The 24,499-nt window shown below is 45.4% G+C and overlaps 1 protein-coding gene across 3 annotated transcripts in view; it reads left to right on the top strand.

The window, feature by feature from the left end:
* The window catches only part of XIRP2 (xin actin binding repeat containing 2), a 1,616,993-nt gene that overhangs the window by 1,233,453 nt on the left and 359,041 nt on the right, over positions 1-24,499 (top strand). For all 3 annotated transcript variants that reach the window (XM_069616273.1, XM_069616274.1, XM_069616275.1), the window contains one exon: positions 23,737-23,876. In XM_069616273.1, coding sequence (XP_069472374.1) covers positions 23,737-23,876 — 140 coding nt within the window. The remainder of the gene's footprint in view (positions 1-23,736; positions 23,877-24,499) is intronic.

The following is a 24,499-nucleotide window of genomic DNA, read 5'->3' as shown; positions in this document are numbered from 1 at the left end:
GAGGAAGATTATTGAGAGCATGTGCAAGGTGATGTAAGGAAATCTCCTTCAAAGAAAAGAGGCAGAGCAAGACGTCATTGTAAAATAAAATAAAAAGCTGTGGCCTACACAGACTATTTGAAAAGCACACGTGCAAGGGTTGCAGTCCTCGCGAAACAAAATAGAACTGCTAAGGCCCGAGATAAACCTCTCAAGAACAAGAACATATTCCGCAACCCTTATTAAAATGGAGAAATACTTAAACTGAGGGAAAACGAGCATAGCCACTATAAAATGACAGAGAAAAAAAACAGATTTGCCTGTTTTGCTTCTGTGTGTGTTTATTTCTTTTAAAGAAATCAGGGGTCCTGGTTATGAAACCTACTGATTTGAAAATGTGGAATTTTGATGGGAGTTGATAGGCCAGTGCAATGGATATATTGCTGTATCCATGGTAAATGTCAAATCAAGCGGAAAAGGAAAATGTGTATTTAAAAGCGGAAACTGTGAATGGGACCACATTAAATGAAGCCTGATCTAAACTCTGACATCTGTATTCTCCTTATGCTACTTCCCACAAAATTAGATGTGAACACAGTTCCCATTCTTTCTCATGGAGATGAACTGGTGGGGGTTGGGCCACAATAAAATGGTCTCTACAAATTAGTCATGGGGCAGGTGGACCTCCTATTAATCTTAAGCCAGCGTTTTTATGGGTTGCATCTGTGTATGGTGGACTTAAGATAATGAACAACTAATCGAGGTCCAGCTTGACCAGCTGATCTGTTTCGTCTAATCTGATATTTCAATCTCCCAGGCCCTCCTGAAAAATACCTGGAAAAATAAATGTGATCTTAGATCACCAGACTCTGGAAACCCCAAAGAAATTCCAAAGATCTGACCCACCACCAAGCACTGCACCATAAATTCTATATTTCCAGCTCTGTATCAACAGAAAGAAAAATACCAGACGTTCTGTGGTGGGCAGAAAATGAATGACTGCATTTAATGTGTGTCAAATGAGCCAAAAATAATGATTTTTAAAGTTGCATAGAACATACTATTCCTCCCATAATTCTGGAACAGAATGTTGCAGCAAACTAATTCATTTTGTAAAGCATTGATATGATGTATTTGCTCATGTAAAAACTATTGTTGTAATGTGATTTTAAATCATGCAATTAAGGCACATTCTCGTCTTTATGTACGGAAATGGCGCACACCAGTGTCACATATCCTTGCCTCTGCAGTCATGAGCCTATTACGTTGAGATGGGAAAAAAATGTGTGCATAACGTAGGTGTGAGCTAAATGGAAAAATCAGTAAATCTGGTGAACCAAATAATAAAGTCGTCATATGAGTGGAATTTAATAATTCAGATTACCATATTTAATGCAAGACATTCCTGAGATGACATCACATTAAGTGTGAGGGAAACGGGGTGTAGAAGTTACTCCCACCAGACTGCCTCATTCATTAATATGCCCAATGACTGCAGAGGTGCATGTCTACTGTGATGCCACTTTTGGAACACCATCCAAACACCTACATTAATCAGTTAGATTGGAGAAAGTATGCACACCTCGAAAGGTGATGTTACTGTTCTATATAAGATTCAACACATACTCAGAGTGACACCGAAAGACTCACTCACCCACTTACTCACTGGTGTAGAGAAGAGAAAGAGGAATTGATGATAACAGGATGGAGAAGGAATAGATTGCTCTCCTGTTGGACCAATTGATGGATTAATTTATTTTTATTTTTGACATGTATATAGTGCACAAAGCAGCCCAAGGGCATCGTGGCTCTGTTAAAAGCAAAACCTCCTTAGTTGCATGAAAGAACAGGGGGGAGGAGACGGAGAGAAAAACAGAGAACAGCTTGACTGTGGTTCATGGTTACAGTAAAACTGATAACAGTAAGGTAATAGTTCATAACAGTGGTGTAAAGAGGAGGGGAGGGGGGACTCATAGTTACAGATGTTCACAGAGCCGGGTAGGGAAGTTGCGTTGGATACGAGACTGGGGCTGATGATAGGTGTAGGGAAGGAACAGGTTAATTGAAGAGCAAGGTTTTATGGAAGGACATGTGTGAGGGCTCTGCCCTGAGGGTGTTTGGTAGGGCATTCCATGGTTTAGGGGCAATGTGAAGGAAGCTGGTGTCGCCTACTTTGACCCTTTTTATTGTGGGGATGTACAGCTGGTTAGAGTGATGAGATCTCTTAGGTCTGGAGGAGGTGGCACTGACAGTTTTTTTCAGGTAGGTGGGGGAGGCTGTGAGCGCAAGGCACTTGTGTGTTATGGCTAGCATCTTAAAGGTGATCCACTCTTTGACGGGGAGCCAGTGGGCAGCGCGCTTGACATGTGAGATGTGATCTCTTTTGGGGATGTTTAGTGCAGCTCTGAGCACATTGTTTTGAAATACTTGAACTCTGTTCAAGTCTTTAACCAAAGTGCCAGCAAAGAGGACATTACAATAGTCTAATTTGACCCAATGGTGGCTCTAGCTATTGAGAGGCAATTCTGCTTAGACAGGTAACGCTTAACTGCATTGATGAGTTTAGTAGAAAATGAAGCAGCGGGAGTGATAGCACTAACCTGGCGTGACATGGAGAGTGTGGAGTCCAGGTATTCCCCCAGAGTCTTTACGGAGGGTGTGACAGTGATAATTGTGTTCTCAATGGTGAAGGTGCTATATTGTTTAAGTTTGCGGTGAGTTTCCTTGGGACCTACTATGAGAATCTCCATTTTGTCTCCATTGAAACAGATAGTGATAGCAGCCATCCAAGCATGAATGGTGGCGTAGATCTTGTGCAGTGACTTAATGTCTTGCTCCTAAGAGCCAGAAAGAGGTATGAGCACCTGGGTGTCGTCGGCATAGTTTGTGTAACCTATGCCGAGGGTGTCCAGTTTGTCAAAGAGTGGTTTAGTGAATGGATTGTACAGGTTATGTGCCATGCAGGAGCCCTGGGGGGGCTCTGCAGTGGATGGTAGTTGGTGCTGCACAAGCCTGGTTGGAGAAGACCTTCATGGCTCTCCCTTCCAAGGAGGTGATCCATGTAGGGGCTTCTGGGGAAAATTGAGCTACATTGGTGAGATGTCTGCAGAGGGTCTGTGTTCCACAAGATCAAACACAGCAGAAGTAGGGGGAGGAGAAGCACTGGTTTGCCTTCGTCCATGATTTCTGTTAATTGGTTTTTAAGGTCGAGGAGCGCAGATTCCGTACTTTGACCTTGGCAGAAACTTGATTGCCTCTTTCCAAGGATGCAATTGGACTCGAGGAAGTGCTGGATTTGATTGTAAGCTGCTTTGTTGAGGATTTTGAGGAGAAACTGAACCGTGGTAATAGGGCAATAGTTGTTAGGGGAGGAGGGGCCAAGAGAGGTTTTTTTTAACAGTGGGCGTACCCAAGCTTGTTTGAGGCTGGGGGACAATCCGGAATGTGATTGAGGCATTAATGAACGCTGTCAGAAAAGTGGCGAGGGAATCTGCACATTCTTTGATAATATTGGCCTGACAAATATCACCTTTGCAGATGGAAGGTTTTAGGTGTTTGAGGAGGGCTAGGACATCGGTTTCAGTGACATCTCTGAAGGAGAAGATGCTCTTAACCTGGAGAGGAGTGTTTTTAGTGGGCGAAGAGGTTGGGTCAGACTTGGGCAGGGCTTTATGGTGGGCTCGAATTTTCTTCTGCAGCAGGTCTATTTTGTTGAGTATGGTTGTTTGAATACTTGAGCACCATGCTTCGTCTTTAACAATGTCATCTGAGCTTGTGGTAGGAGTGACTAGCCTCTGAAAATGCCAAACATTTTTTTGTAATGGGACTTGTCATTTATTATTCTGGCGTTAAATTAATTGGCCTTAGCATGGACAATGACTTTTTTTTAATACTGAGCAGACCGCTTTTTTGAATTCATCCTTAAAGGAGTCTGTGGGATTAGTTTGCCATTTGGTCAGGGCATTACGTTTGAGGATACGCAGTGCCTGGAGTTTTGCCATGTACCACGTGTTAGTGTGCATAGACTTTCTGGTCTTTTTTTGGTTCTAGTGGGGCGATAGCGTCAATGGCTTTTGTGAGGGTGTAAATGTAAAGTTCTGCTAGCAAGCCAGGGTCATTGGAGAATGGGGGCTTGAAAGCAGGAGCCTCCAGAAAGGGTAGGAGATTTTCTTTGGTAAGTTTTCAAGCACTTCTGGCAAGTGCTGGTGGTGCGCGGGTGTATGTTTTAGTGGCTGTGACTCTGGGGATGGTCAATTGAATGAGGTGGTGGTCAGTACAGGGTCAAGGGGTGTTGGAACTGATAGTTGTGATCCGCCACCCTGTCTAGTGTGAAACATTTGCAATGGGTAGGGTTGGTAATTCTTTGCACGTAACCCATGTCCTTGAGTTCCTTTTCAAATGCTTTATCTGGTTTGTCTTTAAGGTCATTGAGAACCAGGTTTAAGTCACCAAGTAGAATGGTTTTGGCAAAGGTTTTAAGCTTATCCCCTAGTAGATGGAGTAAGTTAGCCTGGAAGACAGTGGACGGGCCTGGGGGTCGATAGACAATGGGCCTCATTACGAGTCCAGCGGTAGCCGTGCCAGAAAAACCAGCAGGCTGCTGCCGGACCAGTAATACCATTTTGCCTCCGTGATTGCTGGAATCACCGGGGCATTATAACCCTGGTGACCCAGTAATTCTGGAGGCGGAATTCTGTAAATCCCCATTCCCATGGATGGGATGGGGACCATGGAAACAACGGTTCCGTCTATGACAGAGCCAGTGTTTCCATGTGTGCCTGCAGGCGGGTAGTGTTACTCCCGCCAGGTCAAACCTGGCGGGAGTGACACCTCCCGCCTGTAGGACTCAGAATCGGCTGGTCCGGAAACAACGGTGGCAGCGGATTTACTGCACTGTTATTTCCAGACCGGCTGACTTGTAATGAGGCCCAATGTGTATGGTAATTGTGCAGTTAGGGGAGATGGAAAGTTTAGCGGAGATGGCATCAGCGTTGCCTTCCAGTGGGGAGTTGACTTTTCTGAGGGATAGGGTTTCTTTAACTATGATGGCTACTCCACCCCCTTTCATATGCAGCCTGTCTTGGCGGCAAATGGTGTAGCCTGGTGGGAGAGCTAATGATAGCAGGGTCGGCTGCTTCATGAAGCCAGGATTCTGTAATGGCTAGGATGTGTATGTCAGGATTGGTGAGAAGGTTGTGTATCTCGGTGGCATGGGTGGGGAGCGAGCATGCGTTTATAAGGGCGCATTTGAGTGGGTGTGGAAGGGGGTGCTATTTTTGGTTGTGCGAGTATCTGTGGGTGCTTTAGACGGAGAGTTGAGGACTCCAGGTGGGCATGGAAAGGTTGAGTGATTCATGGCAAGAGGTGATGTAGCGTGAATCATGTCTAGGATTGGCACGGGCCCCATAGGGAAGAAGTTAGTTGATACTTTCAGTGAGGTAGTTGGCATGAGGTAGGTGGAGTCTGTGCACGTGGGGGACAGGAGGCATGGTGAGCATATGTCCAGCATAAGGTTCCTAATGGCCGTTGGCCTGGGGCACCATTGGTATTGTAAGGGATCTTAGAATGTCTAACCTGCAAACAAGGTAGTCAGAGGGTCTGGCTGTGGCCTCAGCATGTGAGGTAGGTGCATTTTTAGTTGGGCAGGAAAGCAAGGGTAGAAAGGGAGAGGGGGAGCTGTTGTCTGAGTTGGGGAGCAAGGTGGCCATCTAGAGCAGGAGGGGGTGGGAAGAGAAAGGCTCAGTGAGGTTCTATGTGCCGTGAATATGCAAAGGATAGTGTACAGTAAAAAGCAAGCTGCTCAACTATGGCAGTAAACAAACATGTGGGGAAGGCTTCATAGTATATATGCAGTGGCAAAGGATACAGTAAAAGGCAGACTGTTCGGCTATGGTAATAATGAAAAATGTGAGGATGGCCCTGTACTAATAAATACAAAGGCAGAGATGGGGTAAAGGCAAGAAGCTAAGCTTTGGCAGTAATAAATATATGCAATGGCAGAGATACAGTAAGAGGAGGCTACTCGGCTATGGCAATAAGCAGGCAGGTGAGGGTGGCCTGTGCAGAAAACCTATGGAGTGGCACGGTAACACTGTATTACGATGAGCGCGCTAAAAGCTGTATGGGGCATTGGTCTGCACCATGGTGGTGAAAATTTAGGCCAGGGAGCCGTAGGGCACTACAATCGCTATGCATACATTAACCAACGTTGCTATCATAGGCTATGCTGGTCTCGGAAGCAATAACGGAGACTGTACATGAGGCCTACGAGGAGTTAAAGCCCCAGCCCTTCTTCAGTGGAAGAAATAGACCGGCTGTGAAGGAAGCTGATTCCATACTGCTGACTGATGTTCACCTGTTCCTAGAAGGGGAGAATTGAACCAGTCCTTAAGAATTGCCCACCTGTCTGTAATAAAGCCAAACAAAATTAATATTTGAGTATGATCTAAAGAGGAAATAATCCTCAGGGGAGTGAAACTAGAAATGCAATTAGATGAATTCCTGGCCCCTGTCAGTTGTTAGTACTTAGGGGTGGGAATATACAAATTGTTTGTGCATTCAGAGAAGTTAGGGAACATTTCAGAAGTGTATGTGCATCTGGAAAAAAATGTTTTTATAGATTAGGTCCATGGTGTGTCTACAGTGAGATCCCTTGCTCTTTCTCTGTGTAATGACACTTAGCACGAAAGCATTATCGAGGAGTAAAATGGACCTCTCACTCTGTGCATACTGTGGTGGGTCAGATGGAGGATCGGACAGTTTGATGACATTTCCAGAAAGGTTTATTAAATAAAATGAAAAAGGCCTATCTTTGCTTATCGCTAGGGGTTATTCCCTGCCTTAGTATTAATGGTTTCATCCCTTTCACTGGGACAAGTACCCTTCAGTTCTCAGTACTCTCTCTCTCTTATGTACTCCCTTCTGTATCTCTGGAATGATGGAATATCCTCCCCTCTTCCCAGGGTAGTCGTATCCTGGTTTCATCGCTTTCATTGGGACGAGTCCCATTCCATTCAGAGTACTCTCTGTGTTATGTACTCCCTTTTGTATTTCTTCAACAATGGAATATCCTTCCCTCTTCCTAGGGTAGCCGTATCCACTTTTTGGTCATTTCTTTCTCTGGTTCCGTTACAATGTTCGTGTCAGTATTCTTAGAGTTCAAGTTCATTAACTTTGCATTTTGGATTTTGTCAATTTCACTGGGAAGAGTTTCTCTGATTACATAACAAGTCCCATTCGGCCTCCCGGACCCTCCCTTATCTCTTTTATCACAGGAGAACGTCTGCAGGGCCTGACTTACTCTGGACCTTCTCTCTTGCCTGCTTTCTCCACTGGTTCGTTCGTGCCGGCTTCTGTCTGTTGCACTTTGTTTGTTCGCCGTTACGCTGTCCCTTTGCGTAACCGGTGCAGTGGCTGTTACCTCAGTGGGTTGGTGTGGTTTATAGTGAATAAGTCGAATTCAAAAAAGTCGAATGCAAAAATGTCGAAAAAAATAATTTTGAATGTTTTCTTTTTTTTAATGGGGGTTCTCCCACAGCCCCCCGTTTATTTTTACTAGCTAAAGCCAAAAAAATACAAATAAAAAAAAACATTTTTTTGTGGACATTTTTGGATTCGACATTATGACTGGCTACCGGTTGATGTCGGCATAGTTAACTGGGCAGCCTGCCCACCACAATACCATCAATGGATTTTGGTCTCCCATACTTTGGGTTTGTCACTGATTCTAGTCGCTGGATCTCCAGCATCTGCAGCGCTCGTTCAGAGCAGTTTTGAACTTCATAGGCTCTGTGGCTCTCATCAGCTGCATGTGAGTGGTCAGAAACGAGAGACAGACACAAAGTTGTGTTGTTGTCAACATTAGACTTTTTATTGAAGTAAAAGGGATTTGGATAAAGACCTTTCTGTCCCTATCCTAAAGAGAGTTTACCTACCAATGAAACCAATTAAAGATCAGTCTGTGTTGCGTTGTCAAAAATAAGCAAACTGTCCCCTTGTGCCCAAAACATATCTGACCCTCTCACAAAAAATTATCAACAAAATGTGCAAGGTAAATGTCTGTTTTAGATTCAGTAAAAAGTGTACAAAAACCAAAGTGTGTAAATTCAACAAAAACAATCCTTGTATCCAGGGAATCGTTCCCTTCCCCTGTACTGTTTCAGATAGAATATTGAAAGTGTTCAGTTCAGACAATAGTTGCTTTAGGATTGGTAGAAATGTCTCTTTCATATAACACTTTAAGATGAAGAAAAATGTATTTTCCAAACAATGGTGATTCTTTTTTTAGGGCGGCAAAAGAATTTCTTGGCAAAATAAAAAAAAGCTGCTTTAACGCTTTCTTAGGGATGATGATGAAAACAATGATGATTTGAAGGATGGGAAAAGAATCTCTTGTCAACTTAAGAAATTATGCGTTAACACTTTCTTAGGGATGATGATGAAATTGGGCCTCATTACACGGAAGGCGGTAAGGGTTAACGGTCACCGGTAACGGTACCAGTGACCGTTAACCCTTACCACCTTACTACGAGGTCCCTTTGCGGGTTGGTACTCTAACGCCTGCTTTTTAGCAGGCGCTAAAAACCAACCCGCAAAGGGACCAGGGTGCTAATTACGGTAATTAGCACCTTCCCCATTCCCATTATGCCCTATGGGGCAGAATGGGGAAGGGCAATGGGTGAAGGGGGAATTACCGCCCGCCAACCTTGGAATAGGGCAGTAATTCCCCTTTCCTCCAAGGCGGTGCCGGTATTTTACCGGCATGGACCAAGGTGCTAATAGCACCTTGGTCCACAGCCTACCGTGTAATGAGGCCCTTTGTCTTTTCCAAACAATGACTCCCCAAGAACAGTAGAGATGTCTCTTCAACATAACACCTTCTCAAGAATGACAAAAAGAATATTTTCCAAGCGGTGGTGTATTTTTTTTAAAAGAATGGCACAAAATGTCTCATCTATTCACTAATTTCTTCTTTTTTTAACTTATTTTTTCAGAGCAGTGAAAAGCATAGATACATGCAATACAGTCCACAACAAAATTGTAGCATGTATTTCGACCAAAGGGATACGTATAAAAACAGATTGGTGACATTCACGCCATGTGATCAATTGTACAATTTGTTGGCATAAGTCTTTTCTGTATTCCACATTGCAATGTCCGGGCCGATCTGGATTTCCATCGTAGAAGAATGCATTTTTTAGCCAGCAGACAGCCCAGATTAAAGGGTCGCCTACATTTTATCGTTATCTTGCCTCTGTCACCAAACAGATATTTAGGCAGTGACAGATGCAGGAGAACTCCCGTGCAAACATGCAACACATCTGCAAACTCCTGCCAGAATTGTGTCATCTTGGGGCAATTCCAGTACACATGGTGCGCATCAGCAATCTCCACATTACATTTAATACATGCACTTGATGACAGGGGGGCAAACCTGGCAATCTTCGCTGGAATGTTATTAATGTTATTAATCTTTTGAGAATTTTGAATTGTATAAGTCTGTGTCTTGCATTGAGAGACACCTCCTTTGCCAGGCGGCACCAGCAGGACCATTGCGTATCTTCCAACAGTGTTCCTGTATTAGCCCCCCACCCCTCTCTGACCTTCAAGGGTTGTGTTAGTGCATCTTGATATTTTTTCTTAAAACTTGGATACCAAGCCCCTGGGGTTCCCGCCCGTCGTCACCATGCTCAAGACCTCACACTCCTCAGGTTCATTCAGAAATGATGGCCAGTGCCCCCTGAATGCAGTCTTAATGCTGTGGTACTGTAGTTTTTTGAATGGGCTATTGCCCAATTTCTCAGAGAGGTCAGTGAGTGTAACTAAAGAACCTCCTGGAAACAGATCGTGCAATGTCAGCATGCCATCTGGGTCCCTCATGCTCTGCAAAGTTTTGTCATATGTTGGGGGTAGCCCCTGGCAGTTCCAGAGGGGGATTGCTCCTACATAGGATACCGTAACATTCAATCTTTCAAAAATTCTGGACCAGTCATTGACTGTCGTGCGGACCGTGCCGAAGGTGCATGTGTCAAGGTGTCAACTACCCAGAACTACCATGCTGAGGGAGAAGCGCTATATTTCTCTAGATCAGTGTGAAGTGGTTGATTATGCGATGGGTACCAGTGACCGGAAAAGTGTGCCTGTGTGACCTCGTAATATAGTTCAAGGTCCGGAGCTCACACTAGTCATATGGTCTGGACATATCTTCCCACTTCATCCATGGCGTATCCTTTCCCTATGTAAAGCCCACCACAAGAGATCTCAATTTGTCAAAGAATGCGCACCCCGGCCATACTGGAGCATTGATGAAGTAATACAGTATTTTCGGGACTATTACCATCTTCAGAAGAGATAGCCTGCCGTACAGTGAAATTTGGGAGATGAGCCCATAGATTCAATTTGTCTTTAAGGATGTGCATGTAGCTGCCATGGTTTGCTCGCAGTAGCGACTGGTGTTGCCGAGTGACCACAATGCCCAAATACTTCATTTTGTCCTGAGCACACCAGAATCCCTCAAGGGTTTGGGGGGTGGGGGGTGGCCTCATTGAGGGGGAATATTTCTGACTTGGCCTCATTGATGCGGTATCCTGAAAATATAGCAAATTTACAGACCTCGTCAAGAATCGGGGCTAGATTTAAAGCATTGTTCCTATTGTATAACAATGAGTCGTCCGCATATAGTGAAATTATATGTATGGGACCCGTCATGCGTAGGCCGCGGTGAATATGTCTGAGATGCATAATACAGGCCAGTGTTACTATAGTGAGAGCAAACAACGATGGGAATAGTGGGAAGCCCTGTCTCGTACTCCGCTCCAGTAAGAACACTGGGGACAGCGTGGCCCCCATGCAAACCCTGGCTGCGGGAGATGCGTATAGAAGCCGGACACATTGGATGAAGAGTTTGCCTAGACACATGCGGCGCAGTACCGAGAACAGAAACTGCCAGGAGACCTAGTCAAAGGCTTTCTCTGCGTCTAAGCAGACCGCCACCACCTGTGCCTTTGGGTTGAGCTGTGAAATGACACCAAAGAGCTTGCGAAGGTTAAAGGCTGTGGTGCGCCCGTGAGTAAATCCCAATTGGTTGGGATGCACTAATTTAGTCATATCTGGGAGGAGTCTAGTGGCTAGTAGCTTGGCAAAAATGTTTGTGTCTAAATTAATCAGGGACAACAGTCTATATGAGCTCATATCGGAGGACGCTTTGTTGGGCTGCAGGAGGACTGTGATTACTGCTTCCGACATTGAGGGGATAGTCTAACAGTGTGCAAAGCCTCTTCCCATATCCGTAGCAACTGAGGGGCAAGGGTAGAGCTTAATTCTTTATAAAGTTCGATCCCCAGGCCGTCTGGGCATGGCGCCTTACCAGCGGGGAGGGACTTAATGGCTTCAGTGATCTCATCAGTGGATAATGGAAGATTAAAAGCCAAGCGAGCCTCATCTGAGACTGTGAGTTCGCCAACTGGCATCCTGGCCTGCTTGACTCGCCATAGCACCTCGAACCGTGCGGGGTAATAGAGCAATTGGGCTTCCCTATCCGCCAGCTCCCAGAACTTTTATCAGGTTCCCTTTAATGCACCCCAGTAGGGCACGATTATGGGTATTACCGTATTCCTCCTTCAATTCTTTTAGGTCAGCCTCAACCCCGCTCAGTTCCCCCCTGGTGGCACTCAATGTCCCAGAGGCAGAGGAAATAATTTCTCCCCTGATCCACACTTTATAGGTCTCGCACACTGTACTGTGGTGATGCACGGTTCCTTAATTTCTAAGGAAGAAGTCAGCCGAGCCGATGAGCATTCCCTCAAGAAAGGCTGAGTCTGCCAGACACGAACTGGGCATGCACCATAGGGGGTGCAGGGAGGGACGTGCGTTCCATTTCAAGGTCAGAAGGATAGGCGAGTGATCGGAAATCGTATGAGGGAGAAGTTTAGTATTGACTACGTCTGCCATAAGTGAAGACAGAACCAACCAAAAATCTATCCTAGAATGTGCGTCATGGACTGTAGAATAATATGTGTATTCTCTTATTGAGTGGTTATGAGTTTGCCACCCATCTGTAAGATCTAGGTGCCCTTTCACAGTTATTAACTTTCAGGCTTCAGCGGACACCTCCCTCTGTGTGGATCTGTCCATGATGCAGTCAAGAATCAGGTTGAAGTCTGCCCACATCCCCAATATGATACACCAATGTGCTTCCCCCAGTAGGATATCTAGGATCTGGTCATAAATCTTTGGAACATCTATTTTGGGGCCATAGGTGTTTATGAGGGTTGTGGGCACACCTGCCAGGGCACCCCACAGAATGACAAACCTGCCCTGCGGGTCGACATTGCGCTTGGACTCTTGGAATGGTACAGATCGATGTATAAGTGGAAGTACTCCCTGGGACTGGGCCGAGTAATTGGCGTAGAACCGTTGTGCTCCCCATGCTTTAGCAAATGTGTCATTAATGGAACCCTGGGCATGTCTCCTGCAACATGACCACCTTGGGGGTATGTCTATTTATGTAGGCAACCACCTTCCGAGTCCTAATGGGGTGGTTGAGACTGCGGATGTTACAAGACATGAACGTGACATTAGAACCTGACATGTCTACAGTGTACAAAGTAGTGGCCCAGGAGCAGTCGGCATCTCTAAGGCGAGGCCGTATTCCATGGTCAAGTAGTGGTGTGCACTGTTTTCAAACTTAACCATTCTAACAACAAACCATAGACCTAACCAGGCAGTGTAAAAACAAACAATTACAATAATAACCCCATGCCCCGCCCACACCCGCCCACATCATCTCCCCAATCCTTTACACATCGTAACATTTTCAAATACTCAGGGGGTGCACTGTGTGCAGTGCGCAAAGTTAAGCAGGCGGCTGCCCATGTGCCGCCAGCCCCCCCACAGGGGTGGTGTGTGCCCAGGCATATCGCAGGATTAGGGCCTAGCCATATGGAGGAGGTCAGTCATTCTCAATATTGGCCTGACCGTTGTTGTCTATGAGAGACAACCTTGCGGTCTCTTCTTGGCAGCAGTATGGAGATATTTGACTCAACATATGCCGTGGCCTCATCCGGGTCCTCGAAGAACTGCGCCCTTCCGGTATGCTGAATTCGCAGTTTCGCAGGACATAACAGAGCATATTGAACCTGCCGGGTGCGTTGCAGTTTTTTAACTGGATCAAATAATTTGTACTTGGACAAAACATTCACGGCAAAATCGGGCCAGATATGTATATCAGCAGATTCAAAGCGGAGGGTACCCTTCTCTCTTGCCATGCGTAGGATGAGGTTTCTGTCGCAGTAGTTTAATAGTTTTGCCAGCATGGTACGAGGGGGGGGTTCACGGCTTGGGGACGGGGCCAGGACCCGTTGCACCCTTTCGACCAAGAAGTGCTGTGAGAATCTAGTGGGATAAAATAATGATTTTAGAAGGTTTTCAAAAAATTATTCCATTGGTCCTTTGCAGGAGTCCTCCAGAATCTCAACGGTGCAGATATTGTTCCGGCGAGACCTAGATTCTATGTTATCACACTTAATGCGTACTTTGCTATACTCACGTTGTAGATGTGTTTCATCGCTTTGCCCTCTGTCTCGCTGACTCTAGTTTCCACCGCTGTGATCCGGGCCCCTTCTTTTTCAAGTTTGGACTTCAAGGACCTAATGGTTGAGACAATGTCATCAAGCTTTACGTTTACAGCCAAGAAGCCATTCTGCATGGCAGTAAGCAAGTGGTCATCCCTGGAGGTCTGGGGGCCGATTGGCCATCACTATCAGGTGTCACAGTTGCAGGCTCTGAGTGTTTGGCGGGGGTGCTTGTGTAGGTATCCATCGGGCCTTTGTTTTTAGAGCCAGCTCCCTTTGTCATGTTGGATGCAGCCACACCACCTCCCCAAGCAGGGAACCAGCCGAGTACAAATCCGGCCTGCGCCACACAACCCTGTCGCAGTGGGTTTGCCCTAGTAACGCACGTGTTAGAGAAGTAGTTACCAGCAGTAGGAGGTCAACCTAAATGTGTCTCCAGCCAACTCGGGCGCACACCATAGCTGCAGGGGCATGTACCCCAATTCATGGGGAATTCGGAGGAGCCACAGTCACCCGGGGCCCAAACAACTGCACCAGAGGCCAAGATAAGAAGAGGAGTTTGTTGTAGCTTAGGGCTCCTTGGGGGAGCCAACGTGGTTCAAGCACTATCCACTGGTGCGTCACAAAGTATGGGTGATGTGCCCTGTAGGGAGTGCGGCACATGTGTGACCATCAAGCCAGGGATGACGTAAAGCAGCATGCGGCGCACTTGGCGGAGCCAGTGAGAAGGTCGCAGTGCTTCCAATGGTGCTTGACTGCCTGCCCGGCACTTCACAGGTGCTGCAGCAGGGGGGAGGGTGGAGTGTATTGTCTCTCCTCAGCCAGAGATGGCCTTGTATGCGCCAGTGGGCATGCCCTGTGCAATGTAGGGGTGCCCGTATTTATTACTGAATAGTTATTAGCCCATCTGCACCAGCGGACACTGCAATCAACAGGCAGCAGAACTCCGCTCCCACACAGATTTGTGCCATTGTCATTTGTGCTGGCTCAGCAGGGAGGCAGAGCGCAGCCCAGCAGGGGGACGGAGCGAGCGCACTTAATGTAGTTTATTTGGGGCTGGTCACCCACCTCTGGTGGTGGTGCCACGAGCACAACACAGCAGTCCAAGCAGGCCTAAGGTTGTACCAACCTGCAGAGGGCCCCCGGGTGAGGTCGCAGGCTAAGGCTTCTCCGAGATGCAGGCTGCAGCTTGCGACCACTGCAACCTCCGGCGCTCGCAGTAGGTCAGATCCAGGGTGCCAGTCGAGCGGTGTCTGGTCTAGAATATAACACATTTGGCGGCCACGGCTCTGTCAGACAGAGGGAGGGCCCCTCACCACAGTCCGGGCAACCACTGCCCACCAGGAAAACACTGCCCTCCAGACTATCAAGCAACGGGTCAAGGGGTCACCTTCCAGCATGACCAGGGCCAACCACAATTTGCCCACCAGGGCCCAGTCATAGACCAGGCTCTATAAGGCAACCCCAGCCACAGTCGTATCTGCTGAACAAGCACCCCACTCAGCGCCGCAGTGGTTCGCTGGGTCCGCCGTCAGTCGGTCAGGGTCTTAAAGGATCCAGCAGAGTCTGTCTAGCAGGGCCATGCACTTAGGAGTTGCTCCACCCGACGGGTGGATACACAGCGGGGCAGGGTGCGCCGCAGCAGGAACTTGGCGATGGGCGGTTTTCCAAAAGCGTGCCAACAGCATTCCAGGTGCCTCACAGCAGAGATGGCGGTGAGGCCAATTTTGCAGAAGCTCGCCTCACTACAGCTGCAGTCCGATTTCATCCGAAACTTCAACCAATGGTGCACCTTGGCTTGGGGTTTTGTGGACTGCACACAGCAACTCAAATAATCTGGCGCAGACGGAGTTCGGAAAGGTATGGATTCATGCAGGGCTGGAGCTCCTCAAACACGCAGCCATCTTGCTGGCTGCTCAACAGCACTCCCCTATTCAATGAATTCTTAAAGAAAGTCTACTGGTATACAACCCTGCCAGGAACCCCTTCTCAATGTCTTTTCATGTCAAACAATTTACAGGGCCTCATTATGAGTGTGGCGGTCTGGAAACGAGGGTACCGGTAAGCCTAAAAGCACCCTTGTTTCCAGACCACCACAGTCAGAGTCTGCATCCCGGGGTCGGTGAACCGACACTGCCGGGTGCAGAGGCCCCGGAAGGCAGACTGATCATGGAAGCACCAGCTCTGTTAGTAACGGTGCTGGTACTTCCGTGAACTAATTCCTGTGGAGTCCTATGGGACTCCACGGGAATGGGGACTAACATTTTCTGGCACGTAGTTCCCTGGTCCGCTGGGACTGGTATTGTCCCAGTGGCACTGGGAAGCTAGGTGCCAGTAAAATGTTATGGGTCTGACGGCAATCTGCCGGAAGCACCAGCAGGGTTATAGCCGGATTCATAATGAGGCCCATAAAGATGGCCTCTTGGCATACCCTCCTGCCAGGAATCATTTTCTGAGAATGTCTTTTCTGTTTAACAACTGTATATGGATTACCTGGTATACTCCCCTGTCAGGTATTTCCCCCCCACCCCCCACCTTCTGAGCTTTGAGACTCCATTGGTATACTCTCCTGCCAGGTATCTCCACCAAAAATGGTCCTCTGGGTTCTGAAGATCCCTTGGTGTACTCTCTTGCCGGGTACCTCCCTTCACTGCCTGATGCGCTCTTTCCACCAGGTCTTGTAATACTATGTCACTTCTCTTTGTATCTTAAAGTATAACACAGTGGTCTTCCTTCTCTGTCTATACTCTATTGGTTCCAGGTACACCTGTTCCAACTTCCCCCATATTGGCATCCTTTTTCTGGAGACGTGTTCAAGTGATGCTTGCTATCTTCATTGATAGCATTCATTGGCTTGTGACAATACTTTTTCCATTCTCCCCTATATTGACTTTTCATGTCTGAAGATTTGTACAGTTTTTGCCCTTCCATTACTTCACCTGTGCATAAGAGCTCTATAAATAAACAATTACAATTTGTTAAAGTTAATTTGCTCATGAAAACATTTACTCCAGCTTTCCCCATATTGACATTTCAAATATAGAGCCTTTTAAATTCAGTTTTTGACTATCACTTGTTTGAAGTTTAAAGTGATTTTCCCATTGTTCATTCACCTGTCTGCACACCACGGGGCTCCCAATGCTCTTGGGGCAGACTCGCAGGTATTCTCTTCCATGTCCGACCCGTGGAGTAGAGCTGCATCAATGTCTGTGCCTCGGGGGAGTGTTCCCCGCTTAGCAGACCCTCTCGTAGTGCTCCTGTCAGCTTCTCTGCCATCCACTGATGGAACGTCTGCCTTTCACTGTGGCCGCATCTCCACTGCTGCAGGCTGGATAAAGGCTCCACTGCAATACTCGCTCTGCGTCTCCTGGCCTCTCACCTTTCTGGTATGAAGTGTCTGCTTCCTGCCACAGTGTTTTTTCACATGTTTTTGCCTTCGGTTCTGCTTCCCACTGCCCCCGATCTACATCTCTCTTCTCCTCCTTCACTGCTGGTAAAGGCATGCAATTTTTAAACATCCCACTCAGCTGATTGACATTACACCCACTAGTCTGCACATTGGTGGTTCTTCTGCTCCACACTAACTCCTTTCTCCTCTTTCTCGTCCCAATACTAATGGTTTTAAAGGAGCTTTGAACCTTTTGGAGTTATTTTGTTTTAGGGTTTTATTCACATCAAAACCAATATTAAGTGGAGATGTTAAATAAGCAATATGTGCATTTGAAGTGTGAATGGTATCCTGCCTGTTGTGTTTGGAAAAAAAGGGTTCTAGGATTTTATTCTGGAAGGATTGATATATGTCATTAGGAATAGAGGTATTATATGGTCATTTTCAAAATGAATGGAAGAATGTTGCGTCCCTCCTGACATCCTCTCCTTCAATGTGATCATCCCTCAAAATACCCCCCACCCAATAGGGTCAGGATCAGGTAATGGCTCCTATCCCCTGGCCACATGGGTGGAGATTTTAGGTTGGGGATCAATGATGACTCCACAGGATTCATCAGATCCGCCTCTCACCTGTATTATGCTCTCAGGGGGCCTTGCCTGCTGGCATATGGTCTCTCTGTCTCTAGACTTGGTGTGTCCTCTCTCCTAATACTCCTTGTCGCAGTGAATTGGATTTTTGTCCTTAAAGAGACGGATTATGCTCCTTGATCATCATGGTATATGGTAACTTTGTCAATTTCTGGATTTATTGCTGTTAGACATCTCAGATAGTCCCTGTATACCATCATGGGGAACGGTTGGGAGGGTATTGTGGAGCAGGTTCACCTCTCTAGCCTCACTGGTGGACTCCCCCTTTGGGAGAAGGGATGTGTATAGGGACATGCAGCCCTTCCCCCTCTAACTGAATGCAGTGAAGTCAGACCCCCACCACCTCCAACCGAATGTTGATAACTTGTCGGGTTGATCAATGACTTTAAATGTTGCAGAAATTAGAAGTATAGTGCTTTGCTATGGGGTCTGAATGTCTATAAATGTCTTGTGTGATAGAAAGTATGTTAAGTAGTACTTGATTATCATAAGTTACTGAAAAACTAGATTGGAATCAGAGCAAGTATCACATTTTGACCAGGAATAGGGTAATCCACCATTTTGTGATAAGTCAGGCATGTTCAGCCAATTTCTAAGATGCTCGCTTTTCTGCTAAATCATTAATAAAAGTTCATCCTGGCCACATTTGTTGGGATATAGGACAGATAAAACATGTTTAGACTGGGTCTGAGTGGCAGATAGGCCAACGAATCACAAATAGGAAGAGGGGTTGTATATTGATCATGCCATTATAGGCCAACAAATCACAAGGCCAACAAATCACAAGCAGGAAGGTGCTTGTACTTTTGATCCTGGCCACATTTGTTGGGATATAGGACAGATAAAACATGTTTAGACTGGGCCTGAGTGGCAGATAGGCCAACGAATCACAAATAGGAAGAGGGGTTGTATATTGATCATGCCATTATAGGCCAACAAATCACAAGGCCAACAAATCACAAGCAGGAAGGTGCTTGTACTTTTGATCAGGCCATCACCTCAACTTCCTAGAGTGTATATAAGACAGTGAGAGCTCCGAGATTTTAAGAGAGTTCCAGAGATGTCTTTGCTGTACTGTGTGTCCTGCCTGCTGGAAAAAAATAAAAACTTCATGTCTTTGAACATTCTGTTGTTCAAGTTACATTGTTCCATAAGAAAAGGAGAGGGTGATTATTTGCTATCCGTTCTCTCAGTGTTTAAGGTGCCCATTGAAAGTGGCAGAGTCACACTTTTACCCAGTAATTAAAAAGAAACATCACTGAAGGGAATCTATCCTACATACTTGTGGAACACATATTTTACTTTCTACAAGCCATTCACATACATAAAATCCTAATAGTCTGTTGCAATTTAATTCTTAGAATGCTGCTGAAAATCTGACATGTCTATTGATTAAGGTGGTGGTATCTACTTGGAATAAAGGGGAAGTAGCGAGAACTGGATAAGCAGGAATACTTGAACCTAATGTGTTTTTCCCGTAGGGAAAGATTCCTCCTGCACTCTCATGCATTCAATCCATGGTGCATGCACGCACATAGTGAATTAAATGTATAGATACTTATGGTGATGTATGTGTTACAATAGTCTCTGTTTCTATAGCTTTGAAAACTGAGGTGACTTGTTTATCATCATTACTTTCTGACTTAATGGGCATACAATTTTCTTATCTTTAAATTGATTCAATTATTTCTATTTGGTTAATATAAATACCTTCTGTGCATGTTTCTTCTCCAGAAAGGCGAGGAAAGTTGTAAGGAATCAATGTTATTAAACTGGGGGACCCATATTCATAAAAAGAAATGTACTGAATAAAGGAAACTTGAGTGCGGCTTGTTTGGGGTCGGTGGAAAGTTTCCCCATAATTAGGTGTTGTCCGATTAAAACATACTGCAGGGAAGCATTGGTTATTGAGAAAATGTGGCACTTGTATAAAAGAGTGTGCACATGATACAGAGTGAGTGAGTTAGCAAATCCACATTCCACCCAATTCTTACACCTGGCAAATTTCACAAATACCCTAACATTCAACAGAGTTCACAGTGGGAGACTGTATTGCTAGAGCTGTAATGAACAATGTTGATATATATCGACAAACAAATGTAATTACTGCTCGTTTCCTGCAGTTTTACACCTTTCTTGACACGTTTCTTCCTGAGAATTACAAGATACTCAAAAAATAGGGTTATCCAGCACACAGAGGGCGTAGTTCTTATCCGCTCTAACCAAAGGACAGCCGCATCTGCTCTATCAACCAGAATGGCTCCCTGGAATCTCTTACAAGTAAATGCATAATCAACCACCATCGGTTCCAAGTGTGTGCTCTAAACTATAGTGGTTAATTTATAACATATTCACAGTGTATTGAGCAACATATAGGACTAAAGTCATTGATGGTCTAATTTTTAAGTAATGGAACAAAGATGAACCACCAATGCGTCCACAATATTCTGTCTTGTGATGGGAATGATTACTCCGCTCCTTCCTTTTAAACAATTATTAAATGGTGTTTTTGAAGTTCACTTTGACTAAAATATAAATAAACTTACTAAACACATTGGGCCTTATTGTAACTCCAGCGGTAGCCGTGCCGGTAAAATAGACAGGCTGCCACCGGAGTTATGCTTTTTATCCGCGGAAAAAGTAACTCCCCATTAGAGTCCCATAGGACTCAATGGGAATGGGAAGGACGGATGCACCGGCACTGTGTGCAACAGTGCCGGTGCATCCGTCAAAGTCTGTGAGCGGATGTCTTTCCACCCGCCAGGTCAAACCTGGTCAAACCTGGCGGGTGGAAAGGCACCCGCACGCAGAACTCGGAATGTGCCGGTCCGATAACAATGGTGCCAGTACATAACCAGCACCGTTGTTACCGGACCGACATTCTCATAATGAGGCCCATTGTCCCATGATGACTTGGAGATAACAAACACCCCAGACGGTCTTTTTCGTTAACCTGCATGTTTTGTCAAACTTACATTTGAATAGCCCATTATGTATATTTCTGATAATAGTTTTCTGTCACGAGGATCTCGGACAGGACTAGAAAAAACTGTACACCTGTTTCAAAAAGAGGTTGCCATGAGTAATTCTGATTTTCTCCTAAGGGACTACATTTGTGTTTGGTGGTATTGCAGGATTACTATTACCACATATGGTAAACAGCAATTACTGACTGGTATATGCATGCAGCAATACATCAAACCTTTTCTGCCACCCTTTCTGCCACCATTACTCCCATAATTACCACGTGGTTTAACTCCAGCTGCAAGCCAGTACTGGGTTTGGGCAGGCTCTAAATGAAGCTCTTAGTTATGAGTAAGTTGAACATGCTCATAGCAACTTCTTTGAGAATTGTTCAGCATTCTTAAGATTTAGGCTAAGGACAAGTCAGTATTCTTTGTGAATCAGGCTCCTGCATCTGGAATCTCTAATAATGTTCATGTTGTCCAATGCAAACGTCATCCTTAAGCAGACTATATAAAAAAATATTGGCCTTTGGCCTTAACGAAAGAAATAGTCCTTCAAGGGGTAATTAGAAATACAGAGTCAATCAATGAGGCATGCTCTAGATGTAGTATTCGCCGATGTTCTTGGGATTATGTAGGAGGAAGGTACAGAATCTGCATTTGAAGCTACTTTGTTTGGAGAAAATCCAGCAAACGTGGTAAGAGATATCCAACTGGCTGACATTTGTGTGCAGGCTACAGGTTTGTGGTCGTGCAGACCTTTATCCTCCCAAGAGAGAAAAAAGGTTACTATTTTATTCGGTAATCAGTGGCAGCTGGTAAATGTTTTATTTGGAGTGGCGTTAATGTGTCCCACGACTATGCTGGGGTAACCGAGCACAGCGAGGGAGCCCAACAAAAGCATCAGTGGTTCAGGGGCTTTGTGGGGCTGGGCCTACCAAGTGGGCCAGTACTACGTAGGAAGACTCATTGTAATATCTTTACCCTGATGCCCAGTATATAAATCCACCACACAGTGAATATGCCCAGAGTGGACCCACCATCTTGGGCCAGTATAAGGAAGGAACACCCATTGTATTGCTTTACCATGGATGTCCAGTAACGAATACTATGCCATAGTAATGCAACATGTCCACAATGGACCCACCAATGTGAACCAGTTCCAGTCAGAACGCTTATTATGCTGCCTTCTGCCTTGTTGCCCAGTACAAATAAATGCCATGCCACTGTCAATATTTGCCCTAACTGGAGACACCAGCTTGGTGTGTCCAGTTTGGACAAATAAAAAAAACTGTCCTGCCTGCTGTCCTATCCTCCTCCCTCTTATCCCAATAAGAGGTCTGCTGCCCAGCTGATAGACAAGAATCCGTATTCATCAATGACGAGTCTTACAGCATTCATTCTTCATCCACTCTCACATTCACACACATGCATCATCATTCCTATAGCATTGTTCATTCTTCATTCACTCTCATGTTACCTCCACGTTCATCTTTGTTTTCTCATTACATACTTGAGACAATATCTTCCCACACTTGTAAGAACTGGATGAGGGGGATTAACTGAAAGTAATATGAGGATTACCTGTAAGTAATCCCAGCATTCACACAGGCATTAGCATTCACACAGCACCATTCATTCTTCATTGATTCTCAGATTCACACACACGCATCAGCATCCGTATGACTTCACCCATTCTTCATTCACTTGCCCATTAAACTGTGCTGCACACCCATACAGCATTCAAACGCTCCCGCATAAACATGTGCATCTCTCATTCATGCCCCCACTAACAAACACTTGCATACATGCACACAAAAGTACTTTTAATTTTATGACCTGCGCTCCTCCATATTCTGGTCCTCGGTCTTACAATGAAGGCCCTCTGGCTCCTGGAAGCATAAAACTGTAACCAGGAAGCAGAGCGTGCTTCCTGGCTCCTGCTAAATATTCATGTTAGAGCCCCAAAATGCTTTTTTTCACGACACCCGTCAGCCCCTGGATGTGCAAGGAGGTGCAAGAAACCCCCACCCCGCCCACTCAGGCCTGCAGTACCCCAGCCTGCACCCCCAATGGGCCATTCAAGTCTACTGATCTGACAAAGAGAAACTGGCCCTCATTACAAGTCAGGCGTTAAGGGGTTAACGGCGCCGTAAAGAGCGTCGGCGCCGTTAAACCCTTAATGCCTGATTCACACTTTAACGCCTGCTTTTTGCAGACGTTAAAGTCCAAGGCGCTAAACGACCTTGGTGCTAATTACGGCACCGTAATTTACGGTGCCGTAATTAGCACCTTCCCCATCCCCATTATGCCCTATGGGGCAAAAATGGGAATGGGGAAGGGCAAATGGTGAATGGGGAATTACCGCCCCACTCACCTTGGAATGGTCCGGTAATTCCGCCATCCACCATGGCGGAATCCGGCATGGACCATGGTGCTAGTAGCACCATGGTCCATCGCCTGACTTGTAATGAGGGCCACTGTTTCCCTTTGTCAGTTCAGTTTAAACTAGCCAGGGAGTGCTCCCTCAGCTGCTTGGCAGAGCTGGGGGGAAGGGCACAGTGTTTTCACTGGGCTAACTTTGCTCATCCATAATGGGGGCAGCTGGACGCCCCAAAGCCCATTCAGTACTAGCCGCCCCTGTGGGTAATATTAGTGCTTATTCTATGCTGTGGTAGGAAAATGCATACATGTAGTAGGAGTGGTTATGTAAAACTAAACCCATTTTCTGGGGAGGTTGCAGGAAGCATACATTATGCAAATCCATTTACAACGCTTGGTGATAAAAAAAAAGTGTCCTGCGGTGAAGAAGTGAACTGGATGTGATTGTGCCAATAGTAACTCTAGGAGCATAGATCTGCTGTTGTCACAGTTATGTAATGCTCCCTAAATGTGCTGAAAACATCAACGTGGTAACAACTAGTAAACATGCATTCTTATATACAGAAAATCGACTACAAAGGTTTTGTAAGCTTTTTATTTCTCTTCTTGATTAAAACTACTTTTACATTTCCAATTCTTATATTTTTTCCCCTCAAAAAAATATATATTTTCTTAAAATGTAAATCTGTGCTCCCAGCTACAGCACAATTTCTGGATTGTTTCTTGTTTGTGCCATTTGGCAATGCATTTCAGTACAATATTTATTTTTGCATAATCTCACTGAAATTGTTTGTGTTCAGCGCTTAGTGACTCAAGCCAGCACCTTCTTGAAGGGAGTGCCCCCATACTATTGGATTTGCAAGACGCTGTTTCCCTGAAGGAAAGAATGGCAATGTATCAAGCTGCTGTTGCCAAAAAAGAGGTCAACTCCTCTGCAAACGTAAGCCCGCCTTTTATTTTTGCATCATATGGAAAACAACTGTTACAATGTGTCATTTTGTTATAACATTCTGGTGTTAAAAAATCAGGATATTCTTGCATTGTTTGCAAAGTATTCAGATCATTATAATTACGAGCCGAGCCAAACCTTTTGATGTAAGAAAAATAATAATAATAATTTGTCGGTATATAAATGATCTCTGCAAAGGTATCCTCTTTTGAACTACATGAACCGATTTATACTTCTAAATGATATTGTTAACAATAGAAGGCATTTGTTTGGATAGAAGGTCATATATTATTTCCCACTATGGTGAGTTAGAGAATAGCGATCAGTCGCTGTTCCCTCTTTTATTTTGATGGGAAAAAACAGAAACTGGCAGCCCCAGAAGGATTTATAATTTAATGGTTGAGAAATGTAATGTATTATGTTTTTGGAGGCAGATGAATATGTCATCCATAGCTTCTGCGCCTCCCCGGCCCAATACCGCAAAGTTGAGAAACGTTACTCACTAAGACAACTGTACAAGAACTGTACCAGGCAGGTACAGCAGCATATGGACAATCTGAGTTAAAAATGGCAAGAGTAATAAAACTAATGTTGCAACCATACACGTGCATGCA

This window comes from Ambystoma mexicanum, chromosome 9 (assembly GCF_040938575.1).
Source record: "Ambystoma mexicanum isolate Mex_15411 chromosome 9, UKY_AmexF1_1, whole genome shotgun sequence".
In the NCBI taxonomy this organism is placed as follows: Eukaryota; Metazoa; Chordata; class Amphibia; order Caudata; family Ambystomatidae; genus Ambystoma; species Ambystoma mexicanum.
The sequence above is the reverse complement of the archived record's forward strand: the minus strand, read 5'-3'. Positions and strand labels throughout refer to the sequence as shown.